Source organism: Stegostoma tigrinum, chromosome 19, assembly GCF_030684315.1.
Source record: "Stegostoma tigrinum isolate sSteTig4 chromosome 19, sSteTig4.hap1, whole genome shotgun sequence".
Lineage (NCBI taxonomy): Eukaryota > Metazoa > Chordata > Chondrichthyes > Orectolobiformes > Stegostomatidae > Stegostoma > Stegostoma tigrinum.
Genome location: NC_081372.1, coordinates 1,357,581 through 1,371,196, shown reverse-complemented (window position 1 = coordinate 1,371,196; position 13,616 = coordinate 1,357,581). Strand labels below are relative to the sequence as shown.

The 13,616-nt window shown below is 45.4% G+C and overlaps 1 protein-coding gene across 4 annotated transcripts in view; it reads left to right on the top strand.

The window, feature by feature from the left end:
- The window catches only part of LOC125461462 (CMP-N-acetylneuraminate-beta-galactosamide-alpha-2,3-sialyltransferase 2-like), a 36,396-nt gene that overhangs the window by 9,403 nt on the left and 13,377 nt on the right, over positions 1-13,616 (top strand). The window contains exons 1-2 of one of the 4 annotated variants that reach the window (XM_048550280.2): positions 4,277-4,418; positions 11,224-11,586. In XM_048550280.2, coding sequence (XP_048406237.1) covers positions 11,323-11,586 — 264 coding nt within the window. In that variant the 5' untranslated portion in view covers positions 4,277-4,418; positions 11,224-11,322. Of the gene's footprint in view, positions 1-4,276; positions 4,423-8,518; positions 8,903-11,223; positions 11,587-13,616 lie in introns of those variants that run through there. The other 3 variants (XM_048550281.2, XM_048550279.2, XM_048550282.1) reach the window with 3 other exon arrangements.

The following is a 13,616-nucleotide window of genomic DNA, read 5'->3' as shown; positions in this document are numbered from 1 at the left end:
TGGGAAAGCTGGGTGGATTGCCGAAACCCGTTATGCATGCATTGGCAACAAACAGATATGTCAGTCCCAGCCGTGGCATTAACTGTTCATTGCTGCAGGAAACACAGGCTTGCTGTTAAAAGTTGAAAGCTGTGATCCTTTGCTGGAACAGAGTCCAGGCTTGTCAAGTAGTAACCTGTGATTTTTTTGAAAATTTCTTTAGAGTGCTTAAGGATTGAGTTGATGGATGTGCTTGGCATTTTCTGACTGAGTATAAACAGGTCTGATTCAGGCTGAGAAGTGAATGCTGGTTTTTTTCACTGTGTGCAGTCAGTCCCTCAGTTCAGGAGCCTGTGTGAATTCTAACCTGAAGCTAACATTCCTGTTGTCCCTTTGTCAAACTGAATTGCGAGTGAGTCCAGTCTCAGCCTGAGCTGTTTGACAAAGGGTGATCACCCATGTTACAGGTAAGTTCCACATTTTATTCCTTTGTTGTGAAGCTGGAAGGTGATCGGTGGTTTGTCTGTCCTTCATCTGGCTCCATTATAAAGCCAGCCTCCTGATCTCTTCCCTATCACCCTTTTATCCCTCTCCCCTTTCCTCCTACTCTTCTAACCACACCACCCCTTTCCCCTTCCTTTTCCCCCCTTCTTCCCATCTACACCCTCCCCGGCCCTCACTCCTCCCTACTCTCGGGACATAGGAACAGAAGGAGGCCGTTCAGCTCCTTTAGCCTGTTCCATCATACAATGAGATCTTGGATGACCTGTGTCCTAACTCCACATATCCTTCTTAGGATCACTTCACACCTTCAGTTGCTAAAACTCATAGCAATCTTAAATTTAATATTTTCAGTTGATTTAATATCGATTGCCTTTTGCTGAAGAGAGTTCCAAACTCCTATGAGGGTCTGAGTGAAGCAATGTTTCTTAATCTCTCTCATGGGAGGACTGGCTCTCACTTTCAGACTGTGGCCCACAATCCTAGACTTACCAACCAGCAGAAATAGTTTCTCCCCACACCATTAGTTCCTCTCATTAGAGTCATACAGCAGGGAAGCAGGGCTTGAAAACTTTGATCCAATCTACCTGTAATCTCCCAACTTCCAAGGAATACAACTGTAGTTTGTGTAATCTGCCTGTAATTTCAGCGTTTGCAGTAAAGGTTTTATTCTGGGGGATCTATACATCTCTCCCTCCCAGGTCAGACTCTCCTTCCTTCCTGGGTATGGAGCCCAGAGCCCACGGTGACAGCAGGGTGTGGGGGCCTAACCAGTGCTGTGTATCACTGCAGCAGGAGGTATACCCCTGTGTCTTCTAATCTTTGATGTAGTTTTTAGTCCGAACGGTGAATCAACCACCAGCCGCTGATGTCTCTTGCTGCAGAACAGCCCTTTTTTTTCACTGAGATCTGTTTGTATTTCTGTGGGTACCACGGGCAGACTGTTAGAACATAGAACAATACAGCGCAGAACAGGACCTTCGGCCCTCGATGTTGTACCACGGGCAGGCTGTTAGATTGCTTGCTACAATGAGTTTTCCTTCCTTAAAAGGACAGCATCTCATACTCAGCGTCATGTACATCCCATTATGTTCTCGTCTTCCAGAGCTCCATCAAAACTTACAGGGGGCCCCTGTTTTATGGACGATCAACTTACAACCACTTGTAATTAAGGTGATCCCATACAGAGAAGTAACTTTAAAGATCCAAAATATAACTGTTTCCTGTCCTTATGAATGGATGTTTTATATCGTCCTGTGCTGTGTTCTGACTTGTGTACAAATTGACTTGAGAATGAACTCAAGAACAGAACCCGTTTGTAACAGGGGACTGCTTAACCTGTGATGTCTAAGCTCTACTTTCAAAGTTTCAAATGTTGTATTGAGATTTTTGTACTGACCATTGCGGTAAGAGGAGAGGATGTTGCTGATATGAATGAGCAGACACTCAGGAGCTGACCCCCCGGACCCTGTGTAGGGAATCTTATCTAATCTAAGCCAATCTACCTGCACCATGTGTAGCAATGCTGCCACCTTGTGGTAACATTCACAATAACCACAGCTTTCACTTTCTCAGTGTCTTGTCTAATTCAGTATTTTCATCTACGGTTCCTTCAAATGTCGGCGATCCTTATGCCATCAGCAAATTTAGAAACATGACTTTTTCCATCACTAGCTAAGTTGTCAATTTTTTTTTTGAATAACGGTGCTACTGTGTTTCTGGCCCAGTGTTGAAATTTCCATCAATTTCTATTTGACTGAAACACTGCCCTCACTTCAGACATAATTTAGTTAGGAGCCTGCGTGCCTCATTTATATCTCAGTGTGATTTATGAATAGAGAGAGAGGGAGACTCAATCAAGTATAGATAGATTAGAGAGTTGGGCAGGTAAATGGCAGATGGAGTTCAATCCGGGCATATGCGAGGTGATGCATTTTGGAAGATCTAATTTAAGAGCGAACTATACAGTAAATGGAAAAGCCCTGCAGAAAATTGATGCACAGAGAGATCTGGGTGTTCAGGTCCATTGTTCCCTGAAGGTGGCAACGCAGGTCAATAGCGTGGTCAAGAAGGCATGTGGCATGCTTTCCTTCATTGGGCGGGGTATTGAGTACAAGAGTTGGCAGGTCATGTTACAGTTCTTTCAGACTTTGGTTCAGCCACATTTGGAATACTGCTTATAGTTCTGGTCGGCACTTTACCAAAAGGATGTGGATGCTTTGGAGAGGGTGCAGAGGAGGTTCACGAGGATGTTGCCTGGTATGGAGGGTGCTAGCTACGAAGAGAGGTTGAGTAGATTAGGATTATTTTCATTAGAAAGACGGAGATTGAGGGGGGGACCTGATTGAGATCTACAAAATCATGAGAGGTATAGACAGGGTGGATAGCAAGAAGCTTTTTCCCAGATTGGGGGACTCAATTACTAAGGGTCATGAGTTCAAAGTGAGAGGGGAAGAGTTTAAGGGAGATATGCATGGAAAGTTCTTTACGCAGAGGGTGGTGGGTGCCTGGAATGCGTTGCCAGTGGAGGTGGTAGACGCAGACACTATAGTGTCTTTTAAGATGTATCTGGACAGGTACATGGATGGGCAGGGAGTGAAGGGATACAGACCCTTAGAAAATAGATGACAGGTTTAGACAGAGGAACTGGATCGGCGAGGGCTTGGAGGGCCGAAGGGCCTGTTCCTGCACTGTAATTTTCTTTGTTCTTTGTTCTTTTTTCATGTTTCTTTTACAGATCTTTAACCTTCATTGACTCAATAATAATCAATTGTGAACCTGTAGGCTAGCTGGGTTAGCTATGGTAAATGAGGGGTTACGGAGATAGGATCAGGGATTGTGTCCGGGTATGTTGCTCTTTGGAGGGTTGGTGCAGACTTGATGGGCCAAATGGCCTCTATCTGTACTTAGGGATTCTGTGATTCTAGATTAATGCCTTGTACGGTTGTAGTATCAAGTCCCTACTTTTATACTGTATTACTTTAATGTTAAATGCCAAAATTCCATTTGCCTTCCTCATTACTGCTGTACCTGGAGACTAGTTTTCTGTGGTCATGCACAAGGACCCCCCAAATCCCTCTGCACTGAAGTTTCTCTCCATTTGAACAATAAGTTGCCTTTCTGTTCCTCCAACCAGAATGTACGTTAAACTGCATTTTCCGGGCCCATTCGTCAAACCTATCCATACCCATTTGTAAATTTCTTATTCCTTCATTGCAACTTATCTCCTCACCCATTTTAGTGTCATAGGCCATGTGTGACTCCAGACTCGCAGCAAACTAACTGCCCTCTAAAGTTGCCAAGTGAGCCAGTCAATCCAAAGGGCAGGATAAGTGGAGCAGTACATCCCATGAGCAAATAGAAGAAAGATCAGCTTTTGCCTTTCAGTGGCAGCATCTTGCTGCTGTCTCTCCCTCGATTTGCCCCTGTACATCAGCAAATCTGCCCTCCCTTTAAACCATCCTCAACATACCGCAGCTCACTGCCGTGGAATGCTTCATTAGATTGAATCTAATTTGAGGCCTTACCCCACTTTGCATGTCTGCATTTTGATGAAGCCAGTGCGAGGTTCTAAAGGTTAATAATAAACCTGCCGTCTATTTTGTAGCAGTGCGAGGTCCCCATTACACAATGGTCTCTCAGTGATCAGCTCCATGTTATTTATTAATGCTTCAGGTAGCCTGCAAAATCTGCATAGTCCACCCCCACCCCCAACCCTGTGTGTCCTCCCCACCCCCACCCGCGTGCGCGCACACACACACACACACACACACACACACACACACACACACACACACACACGCGAAGCGGTGACTGTCAGCAATGATCGCTCACAGTGAGGACCTGAGGAGAAACTTTTCTGCTGTTACTCTTCCACTCAACAAGCTGAGTTTACTGGGATTATTCCCCCTATCTTTCTCAGTGAGAAGATAATGATTGCAAGTATTGTCAATGTTTCATTATTATTTATTTTATGTTATCTAAAAAGTGATGTTTTATCAATTCAATTGTTTCAGGAACATTCTTCAGTTAAAATAGATTTGACTTTTATTTCATTGAGTCAGGATTAGTAGTCAAGGTCTTTCCCCAGGGTTGAGGGGGATCCAAAACTAGAGGGGCATAGGTTTAAGGTGGGATTGAGAAGATTTAAAAGGGGCCAAAGGGGTAACTATTTCACACAGAGGTGAGTGTATGGAGTGAGCTGCCAGAGGAAGTGGTAGAGGCTGGCACAATTACAGCATTTAAAAGGCATCTGGAGAACTAGGTATAGGAAGGGTTTAAAAACATATGAGCCGAATGCTGGTAAATGGGACTAGGTCACATTGGGATATCTGGTTAATGTGGATGAGTTGGACCAAAGGGCCTGTTTCTGTGCCAAACGATTCTATGAGTATAAATGCAGCAACAAAACCAGGTGGCTTGGGAAGTTTTCTACATTCATGTTTATGAATATAATGGTGGTCCATGCAGAGTGATATTTACAACAGAAATAGCCAACAGTTTCATAAAGCACTGATGTAGAGAGTGTAAAGCCCATGTTTATCTTTGCTTTGGACATTGTGATGAAGGATATGTGCCTTTTATGTCTATAACACTATCACTTTTAGAGTTTGGATTTCAATCTAATGTTGTATGAAAGTTGGTTATTTCTGTGAAAAGTTGAAAAAAAAATCAAAGTTGCAGAGTCCTTTCTGGAACCGTGGCTTAATTCAGCCTGTATCAGAGAGTAGGTGATAGTGAACCTTCTGCAGTGTTAATGGAAGATTGTTGATATTGTGGAGTTTATGACACGGACAGGAAATATTCCAGAACTCACTGGATTCTGTGATGTCCCAGTTCAAGAAGGGAAGGAAACAGAAAGTGGGAGACGATAGGCCAATTTCCCAGTTTCTGTTGTTGGGAAAATGCAAGACACCATTACTAAAGAAGAAAGAGCAAGCCGTTAGAACAGAGTCAACATTATTTTGTGAAGCGGAGTTTATTTATGACCAATTTCCTGGAGTTCTTGGGGATATAAGACACAAAGTTGCTAATGTGGGTGTAGGGTACAGTTACAGGATTTCTAGTAAACCAAACCATGAGGTGGGATAACATTAAAGGTTATTGCAAAACACAGGAGCTCACTGTATTCGGGACAGTGTATTCGTATGGATTGAGGATTGGTTACGGACAGCAACATGGAGTTCACATTCATAGGACTTGATCAGTAACCAGTTAGGTGCCACAAGTGTCAGACTTAGGGTCGAAATTATTTACTCTCTATATTAATGGCTTGGAGGAAGGGGACGGAGGATAATGTATCCAAATATGCTAAAGGTACAAAAATAGATGGGAGGGCATGTTGTGATGAGAGTATGACTAACTTGCCAAGGAGTAGAGGTAGATTGAGTGAGTGGACAAAAATGCGGTAGATGGAGTTTAAAGTAGGAACATGTGGTGTGGCCAATCAAAAAGGCAGATTATAAATTAAATGAAGGGAGAGGCTCCAATCAGTGCATTGTAGAGGAATCTGGGCATTCTTGTGTATGAAACACAAAATGGTAGAGGACACAAGTAATTAAAATCACAAATGGAATTGTGATCTTTTTGTTGGAGCTTGGAGTTTAAAAAAAAGGGAAATCTTGTTCAAACTCTCCAGGTTGTGGGTGAGCCTGTGTACAGTTTTGGTCCCATATTTAGGAAAGGATAGACTGACATTGGAGGCACCTTCAAAGAGATTGCATGGGCTGATTCCTGAGATGAAGGGATTGATTTATTAAGAACAGCTAAACGTGAGGTTAGGTGTTTTGTCATTAGAGTTTAGAAGAATGAAGGGTGTGCTCAGTGAAACATACAGCGTTTTGAGGGGGTTTGACAGGGTTAATGTTGAGACGATGTTTCCACCAATGTGGGAATCTGTAGCTAAGGGTTTGAGTTAAAGAATCAGTGAACCCTCAGTTAAATTGAGATCAGAAGGAATTTCTTCTGCCAGATGTCAATGAATGTCTGGAATTCTCTATTACAGAGAGTTGTGCAGGTGAGGTCGCTGAAAGTATTTAAAGATCTTTGAAGTATGAGGGAGTTTGAGGGCTATGAGGGGATGGCCTGGAAGAGGAGTTGAGACCTGGGTCAGACCATCCATGATATTAGAGAATGGCAGGACAGGCTTAAAGGGGCAGAATAGTTTACTCCTGCTCCCATTATTTCTCTTTGAATGTGTGAACACCGCAACTTTCCCCCCGCAGTGGTCGAGAACGCCCTTGACCGCGTCGCCCACATTTCCCGCAACACATCCCTCACACCCCGCCCCAGCCACAACCGCCCCAAGAGGATCCCCCTCGTTCTCACTCATCACCCCACCAACCTCCAGATGCAACGCATCATCCTCCGACACTTCTGCCGTCTACAATCCGACCCCACCACCCAAGCCATTTTTCCATCCCCACCCTTGTCTGCCTTCCGGAGGGACCACTCTTTCCGTGACTTCCTTGTTCGCTCCACACTCCCCTCCAACCCCACCTTACCCGGCACCTTCCCCTGCAACCACAGGAAGTGCTACACTTGCCCCCACACCTCCTCCCTCACCCCTATCCCAGGCCCCAAGATGACTTTCCACATCAAGCAGAGGTTCACCTGCACATCTGCCAATGTGGTATACTGTATCCATTGTACCCGGTGTGGCTCCCTCTACATTGGAGAAACCAAGCGGAGGCTTGGGGACCGCTTTGCAGAACACCTCCGCTCAGTTCGCAATAAACAACTGCACCTCAGTCACGAACCATTTTAACTCCCCCTCCCATTCTTTAGATGACATGTCCATCATAGGCCTCCTGCATTGCCACAAGGATGCCACCCGAAGGTTGCAGGAACAGCAACTCATATTCCGCTTGGGAAACCCTGCAGCCCAATGGTATCAATGTGGACTTCACCAGCTTCAAAATCTCCCCTTCCCCTACTGCATCCCAAAACCAGCCCAGTTTGTCCCCTCCCCCCACCGCATCACACAACCAGCCCAGCTCATCCCCTTCCCCCACTGCATCCCAAAACCAGCCCAGCCTGTCTCTGCCTCCCTAACCTGTTCTTCCTCTCACCCATCCCTTCCTCCCACCCCAAGCCACACCTCCATTTCCTACCTACTAACCTCATCCCACCTCCTGACCTGTCCGTTTTCCCTGGACTGACCTATCCCCTCCCTACCTCCTCACCTCTACTCTCCTCTCTATCTATCTTCTTTTCTCTCCATCTTCGGTCTGCCTCCCCCTCTCTCCCTATTTATTCCAGAACCCTCACCCCATCCCCCTTTTTCTGATGAAGGGTCTAGGCCCAAAACGTCAGCTTTTGTGCTCCTGAGATGCTGTTTGGCCTGCTGTGTTCATCCAGCTCCGCACTCTGTTATCTTGGATTCTACAGCATCTGCAGTTCCCATTATCTCTGATACCATTAATTTATGTTTGGTATAGAATAATCAAGGATTACTTTAGTTAAAAGAAAAACTCAGGGATTGAATTGTTTTAGGGCACTTTTGGAGGAGACCTCACTGGCGTCAGAAGTAGAAATATATAAGAAAGAAAAACAAAGTACCAGGAGTAGACCATTCAGCCCCTCAAACCTGTTCTACCATTCAGTGAGACCATGGTTGATCTGTGGTCTAACTCCATAAACCTGCCTTTGGCTCATATCCCTTCATACCTTTGCACAACAAAAATGCATCTGTGTCAGACTTAAAATTAACAACTGACCCAGCATCTACTGCTGTTTGTGGAAGATCGTTCCAAACTGCTCCCATCCTTTGTGTGTAGAACTGCTTCCAAACATCTCTCCTGAACTGTCTGCCCGAATGCTCAGACTATATGCCTAGTTCTAGAATCGCCAAATTTGTACTATCACCAACCAATGAACTTCTGGTTTTCCTGTGATGCTGATCTTTTGTGCGGGACCCCAAGTCTGGGCTTCAATTTTATCTCAGGCTGTTGCTCACTCCAGATGTGATCCCTCCTTCCTGACGATGTGAAGCTCACTGATAGAAAAACCTGCTGTTGCAGAGAGATGACGTGCAGTGGGAGGAGGCTCATGTAGGGCACAGATAGCAATATGTAGCAGATGGGCTGAATGATCTGTTTCTGTTCAGGGAATTGTACACACGTTTCTGTGGCTCCAGGAACATGTGGGTGTACCTCAATCTCTAGCAATGACTGGCAGTGAACTCACTGCATTAACCCCCAGCTTACTTTGAGCAGGAAGGAAGTGAGACCGCTTTTGTTGCTTATGTTTCCAGTTCATTCTGGTCTTATTTCTTCCGGCAACAATCTCCAATCCTCTGCTAACTCATTCTTGCTGGGGCTTTTCTGCTACTCTCTGCCTCTGAAACAGTTTCGCTATAGTCACAAGCTGGGTGCTAGGCCTTCCTACAGAAGCTGGTTCGCGAGGGGAGCAGCTGTCAGAGGTAGGAGAACGGTTCTGCACAGGGCTTCGCCAAAATCTTTGCCCACCTGAATCTGACTGGCGCAGTTTCTCAGAAGCTGTATGTTACTGAGGAATGTGTCTTTGAGCCTGGCTCTCTGCTACAACCACAGCATGAATATCATCGCAGGGCATTGATGTGGCTTCTCTTGGCCGACCCTTAAATTGAAAGCACTGGCCCTTGCAGTATTATTGCTCGATAAAAACGGATGCTGTAAATCAGGAACAAAAACAGAAGTTGCTGGAGAAACTCAGCAGGTCTGGCAGCATCTGTGAAGGCAAAAACAGAGTTAACGTTTCGGGTCTGGTGACCCTTCCTCAGAACTGATGGTGCCTGGGAAAACGTCAGTTTATATGCAGAAAAAAGTGAGGGAGATGGGATTGGGAGTAAGCGATAGGATAGAGCCTAAAGAGAGGGAAAGGCAGTTGGACAGACAAAGGAGTTGCTAACGATCAGGCTGGGAGGGTGCTTTCTGAAGAAGGGTCTTGGCTCTAAACTTCAGCTTTCCTGCTCAGCCTGCTGTGTTCATCCAGCTACACACTGTGTTATCTTTGTTTCAGGTCAGGATCCTTCTTCAAAAAATGTTACACTGTGTTGGCTCTGACTCCAGCATTGGCAGGCGGTTATAGACAATAGGTGCTGGAGTAGGTCCTTCGGCCCTTCGAGCCAGCACCACCATTCATTATGATCATGACTGATCATCCACAATCAGTATCCTGTTCCTGCCTTATCCCCATAACCCTTGATTCCACTATCTTTAAGAGCTCTATCTATCTCTTTCTTGAAAGTATCCAGAGACTTGGCCTCCACTGCCTTCTGGTTCTTACTATCTCTGGAAGAACAACACCCCATTTTCCGCTTGGGGACCCTACAGCCCTCCGGACTCAATATCGAGTTCAATAATTTTAGGTCCTAAACTCTCCCATGTCCCAGCCCCATCCCACACACCAGGCCTTGTTACCACACAGCCTGCCACTACACACCCTCCTGTTGTTAGTCACTAACAGTCCCCTTGAACAACTATTCACCCTCCCAGCCTGATCATTAGCAACTCCTTTGTCTGCCCAACTGCCTTTCTCTCTCCTTGGGCGCTATCCTATCGCTTACTTCCAATCCCATCTCCCTCACTTTTTTCTGCATATAAACTGACATTTTCCTGGGCATTATCAGTTCAAAGGAAGGGTCACTGGACCCAAAAGGTTAACTCTTTTTTCTCCTCCACAGATGCTGCCAGACCTGCTGAGCTTTTCCAGCAATTTTGTTCTTGTTCCAGTATTATCCCTGGTCACAGGTAACGTTCTGCAGACCTGAGTTTGAATCCCACCGCAGCAGATGGTGGAATTTGAATTCAATAACAATCTAGAATTAAGAGTCTAGTGATGACCCTGAGTCCACTGGTAGTTGTCATGAAAAACCCATCTGATTCACTAATGCCCTTTAGGGAAGGGAACTGCCTTCCTTACCTGGTCTGGCCTACACGTGACTCCAGACCCACGGCAATGTGGTTGATTATTAACTGCCTCTGCAATGGGAAAAATTGCTGACCAGCATCACCCTCATCCTGTGAATGAATAAAAAAAAAAATTTCCATGGACGCTAATCCTTGTGAGAAGCTTCTTCCAGACTTCAGGAAGGTCAGCAGAAACATTGAGAGTTCATTGTGCAAGGGAAGGTTTTCTGCTACAGAGGAAGATCTCTATCTTTTCTAGAGAGACAGCGAGAGAGAGAAAGCACTATGCTGTGCTTAAAAACTGTTCAGACAGTGTGAATTACTTGTCATTTATTGTTTTTGGCCAATTTTGTTTTTAGTGTCCCATGGTTCACAGTAAGTAGTAGCAGCCTGTATTGGGTAGTGAGGCAGGGTGGACTAACACAGAAAGTATATTTAATAGTTGCTGAGGTAGAGTTTCATGCACAAAGACAATTCCTAAGGTTACAAGATGTGATTGTTCTAAATAGGTACATCCTGAGATGAACAAATCCACTCTTGGCGTGGCTGGGTCAACATTTATTGCCTGTCCCAGACAAGGTGGTGGTGAGCTGCTTTTTTGAATTGCTGCAGCCTTTGTGGTGTAGCCACAAGGTTTTTGTGAAACATTGGACTGAGAGGGACAAGTAGACCATTCACCCGTCCAGCCTGCTCTGCTATACACTGACATCATGGGTGACCTGTGTGGGTGAGGGAGCTGTTGTTGAAATCATGGTGATATATTTCTCATGGCAGTTGGTGAATGAGCTAAATCATCACTTTCTTAACAATCGTATATGACTAAACCCCTGTCTTCTACTTTAAAAATTTTCAGTTCAGAATGATGTTGAAGGATGGGTATCGAGCTGGATTTTAACACCATCCACATCTTGAGGAGGAGCAAGAGCTGAAAGATTCCCAGCTGGGCTGTAACATGGCCTACAATTCCAGGAAGTTTTACAAAAGGATAAAGTTTTTCCTCGTCATCTGTTGTTTTGCACTTCCCTCATACTTTCTGTACAGCCGCAGCCTGGTGAAGGAAGGACCTCCGTGTTTGAGGAAATCCTGTGCCTGTGAGACGTGTATTTCAGACCAAGGGATCTCTCGTTGGTTTGATGTGCGGTTTAATTCGAGTATTCAGCCACATTTAACCAGCAGCAATGAAAAGATCCCTCAGGACATCCTCCTGTGGTGGTTGGTAAGTCAGTCCAGCACTGGTTTTAAAAATTGGTTTTGTGGCTGTGGGCAGCTTCCTGTCTTCCACGAACGTGTTGGAGTGACACCTGCCATCTGTGAAGGTGCAGCAAAGGCAGTTCCAGGACTTTGACCCAGCGACAGTGAAGGAACGGTGATATATTTCCACGTCAGGATGGGGAGTGGCTCAGAGGGGAACTGGCAGGGGGCGGTGCTCCCGTTGTTTTTGTCCTTTGGAATGGTGGTGTTTGTGAGTTTAACAGGCACTGTTAGCATTTTTACTACATGTTGCCTGTCAAACGGATAGAGCTCAGTAAAGTAGTCATTGTGTTTCGTTTACAGATGAAAGACATTAAAACAGAGAATGAAGCATGTTCCGTTTAGGGGTTTTGTGGGCAGTGGTGGGGCCCCTTCCTCTTTACCGGGAGGCTTGGGTGCAAGCCCCACACACCTCAAATGTTTAAGATAACTTATCTGAAGAGGTTGGTTATAAAATTATAAAAAAAAAGCATGTTCCCTTTGTGGAAACTCAGAACCAAATACGTGTCCCTGGGTCATGTTGACAGCGACAAGAGAAATCTCAAGCCCTTGAACCTGACGTCTAAACACAAGCTGCTGACCCTTTCTGGGTGGTAGTGGGGGTGGGAGGGGTGGGGCATGGAGCTGATCTCAGTCAGTTAGTGTGACGTAGAAAGAGCAGTGAGTTGCCAAGGCAATCTGGCTGAAAGGTGAAAGGCCTTCTCAAATTGGAGACCTGTAACCAGTGGTGTTCCACAGGGATCTGTGCTGGGACCACTGTTGTTTGTGGTATATGTAAATGATCTGGAGGAAGGTATAGGTGGTCTGATCATCAAGTTTGCAGATGACGCGAAGATTGGTGGAGTAGCAGATAGTGAAGGGGACTGTCAGAGATTACAGCAGAATATAGATAGATTGGAGAGTTGGGCAGATAAATGGCAGATGGAGTTCACTCCGGGCAAATGTGAGGTGATGCATTTAGGAAGATCTCATTCAAGGGCGAAATATGTGGTAAATGGAAAAGCCCTGGGGAAAGATGATGAACAGAGAGATCTGGGTGTTCAGGTCCATTGTTCCCTGAAGGTGGCAACGCAGGTCGATAGAGTGGTCAAGAAGGCATACGGCATGCTTTCATTCATCGGACGGGGTATTGAGTACAAGAGTTGGCAGGTCATATTACAGTTGTATAGGACTTTGGTTCGGCCACATTTGGAGTACTGTGTACATTTCTGGTCGCCACCTTACCAAAAGGATGTGGATGCTTTGGAGAGGGTGCAGAGGAGGTTCACCAGGATGTTGCCTGGTATGGAGGGTGCTAGCTATGAAGAGAGGTTGAGTAGATTAGGATTATTTTCATTAGAAAGACGGAGATTGAGGGGGGACCTGATTGAGGTCTACAAAATCATGAGGGGTATAGACAGGGTGGATAGCAAAAAGCTTTTTCCCAGATTGGGGGACTCAATTACTTGGGGTCATGAGTTCAAAGTGAGAGGAGGAAAGTTTAAGGGAGATGTACGTGAAAAGTTCTTTACACAGAGGGCGGTGGGTACCTGGAACGCGTTGCCAGCGGAGGTGGTAGACGCAGACACGTTAGCGTTTTTTAAGATATATCTGGACAGGTACATGGATGGGCAGGGAGCAAATGGACACAGACCCTTAGATAATAGGTGACAGGTTTAGACAGAGGATCTCAATCGGCGCAGGCTTGGAGGGCTGAAGGGCCTGTTCCTGTGCTGTAATTTTCTTTGTTCATGATTAAAAATCCAAATTAAAGATTAAAACATTCCTCCTGCCCTCAATCCTCACGCTCCATCATACCATTCACTCCTGTGACCCCCCCATGCCAGTTTAATGTGACTTGCATCCACCACACCTCCCCCCGCACCTACATGCCAACTCATCGAGAATCCCCAAGTACCCAATCACACGGCAAAGAAATAAAGCTCTATTGTTTAAAGCTCTGTTTTGCACACTGCATTTTATTGATGAAAGAACTCTTGTTGATGAAGAAAAATG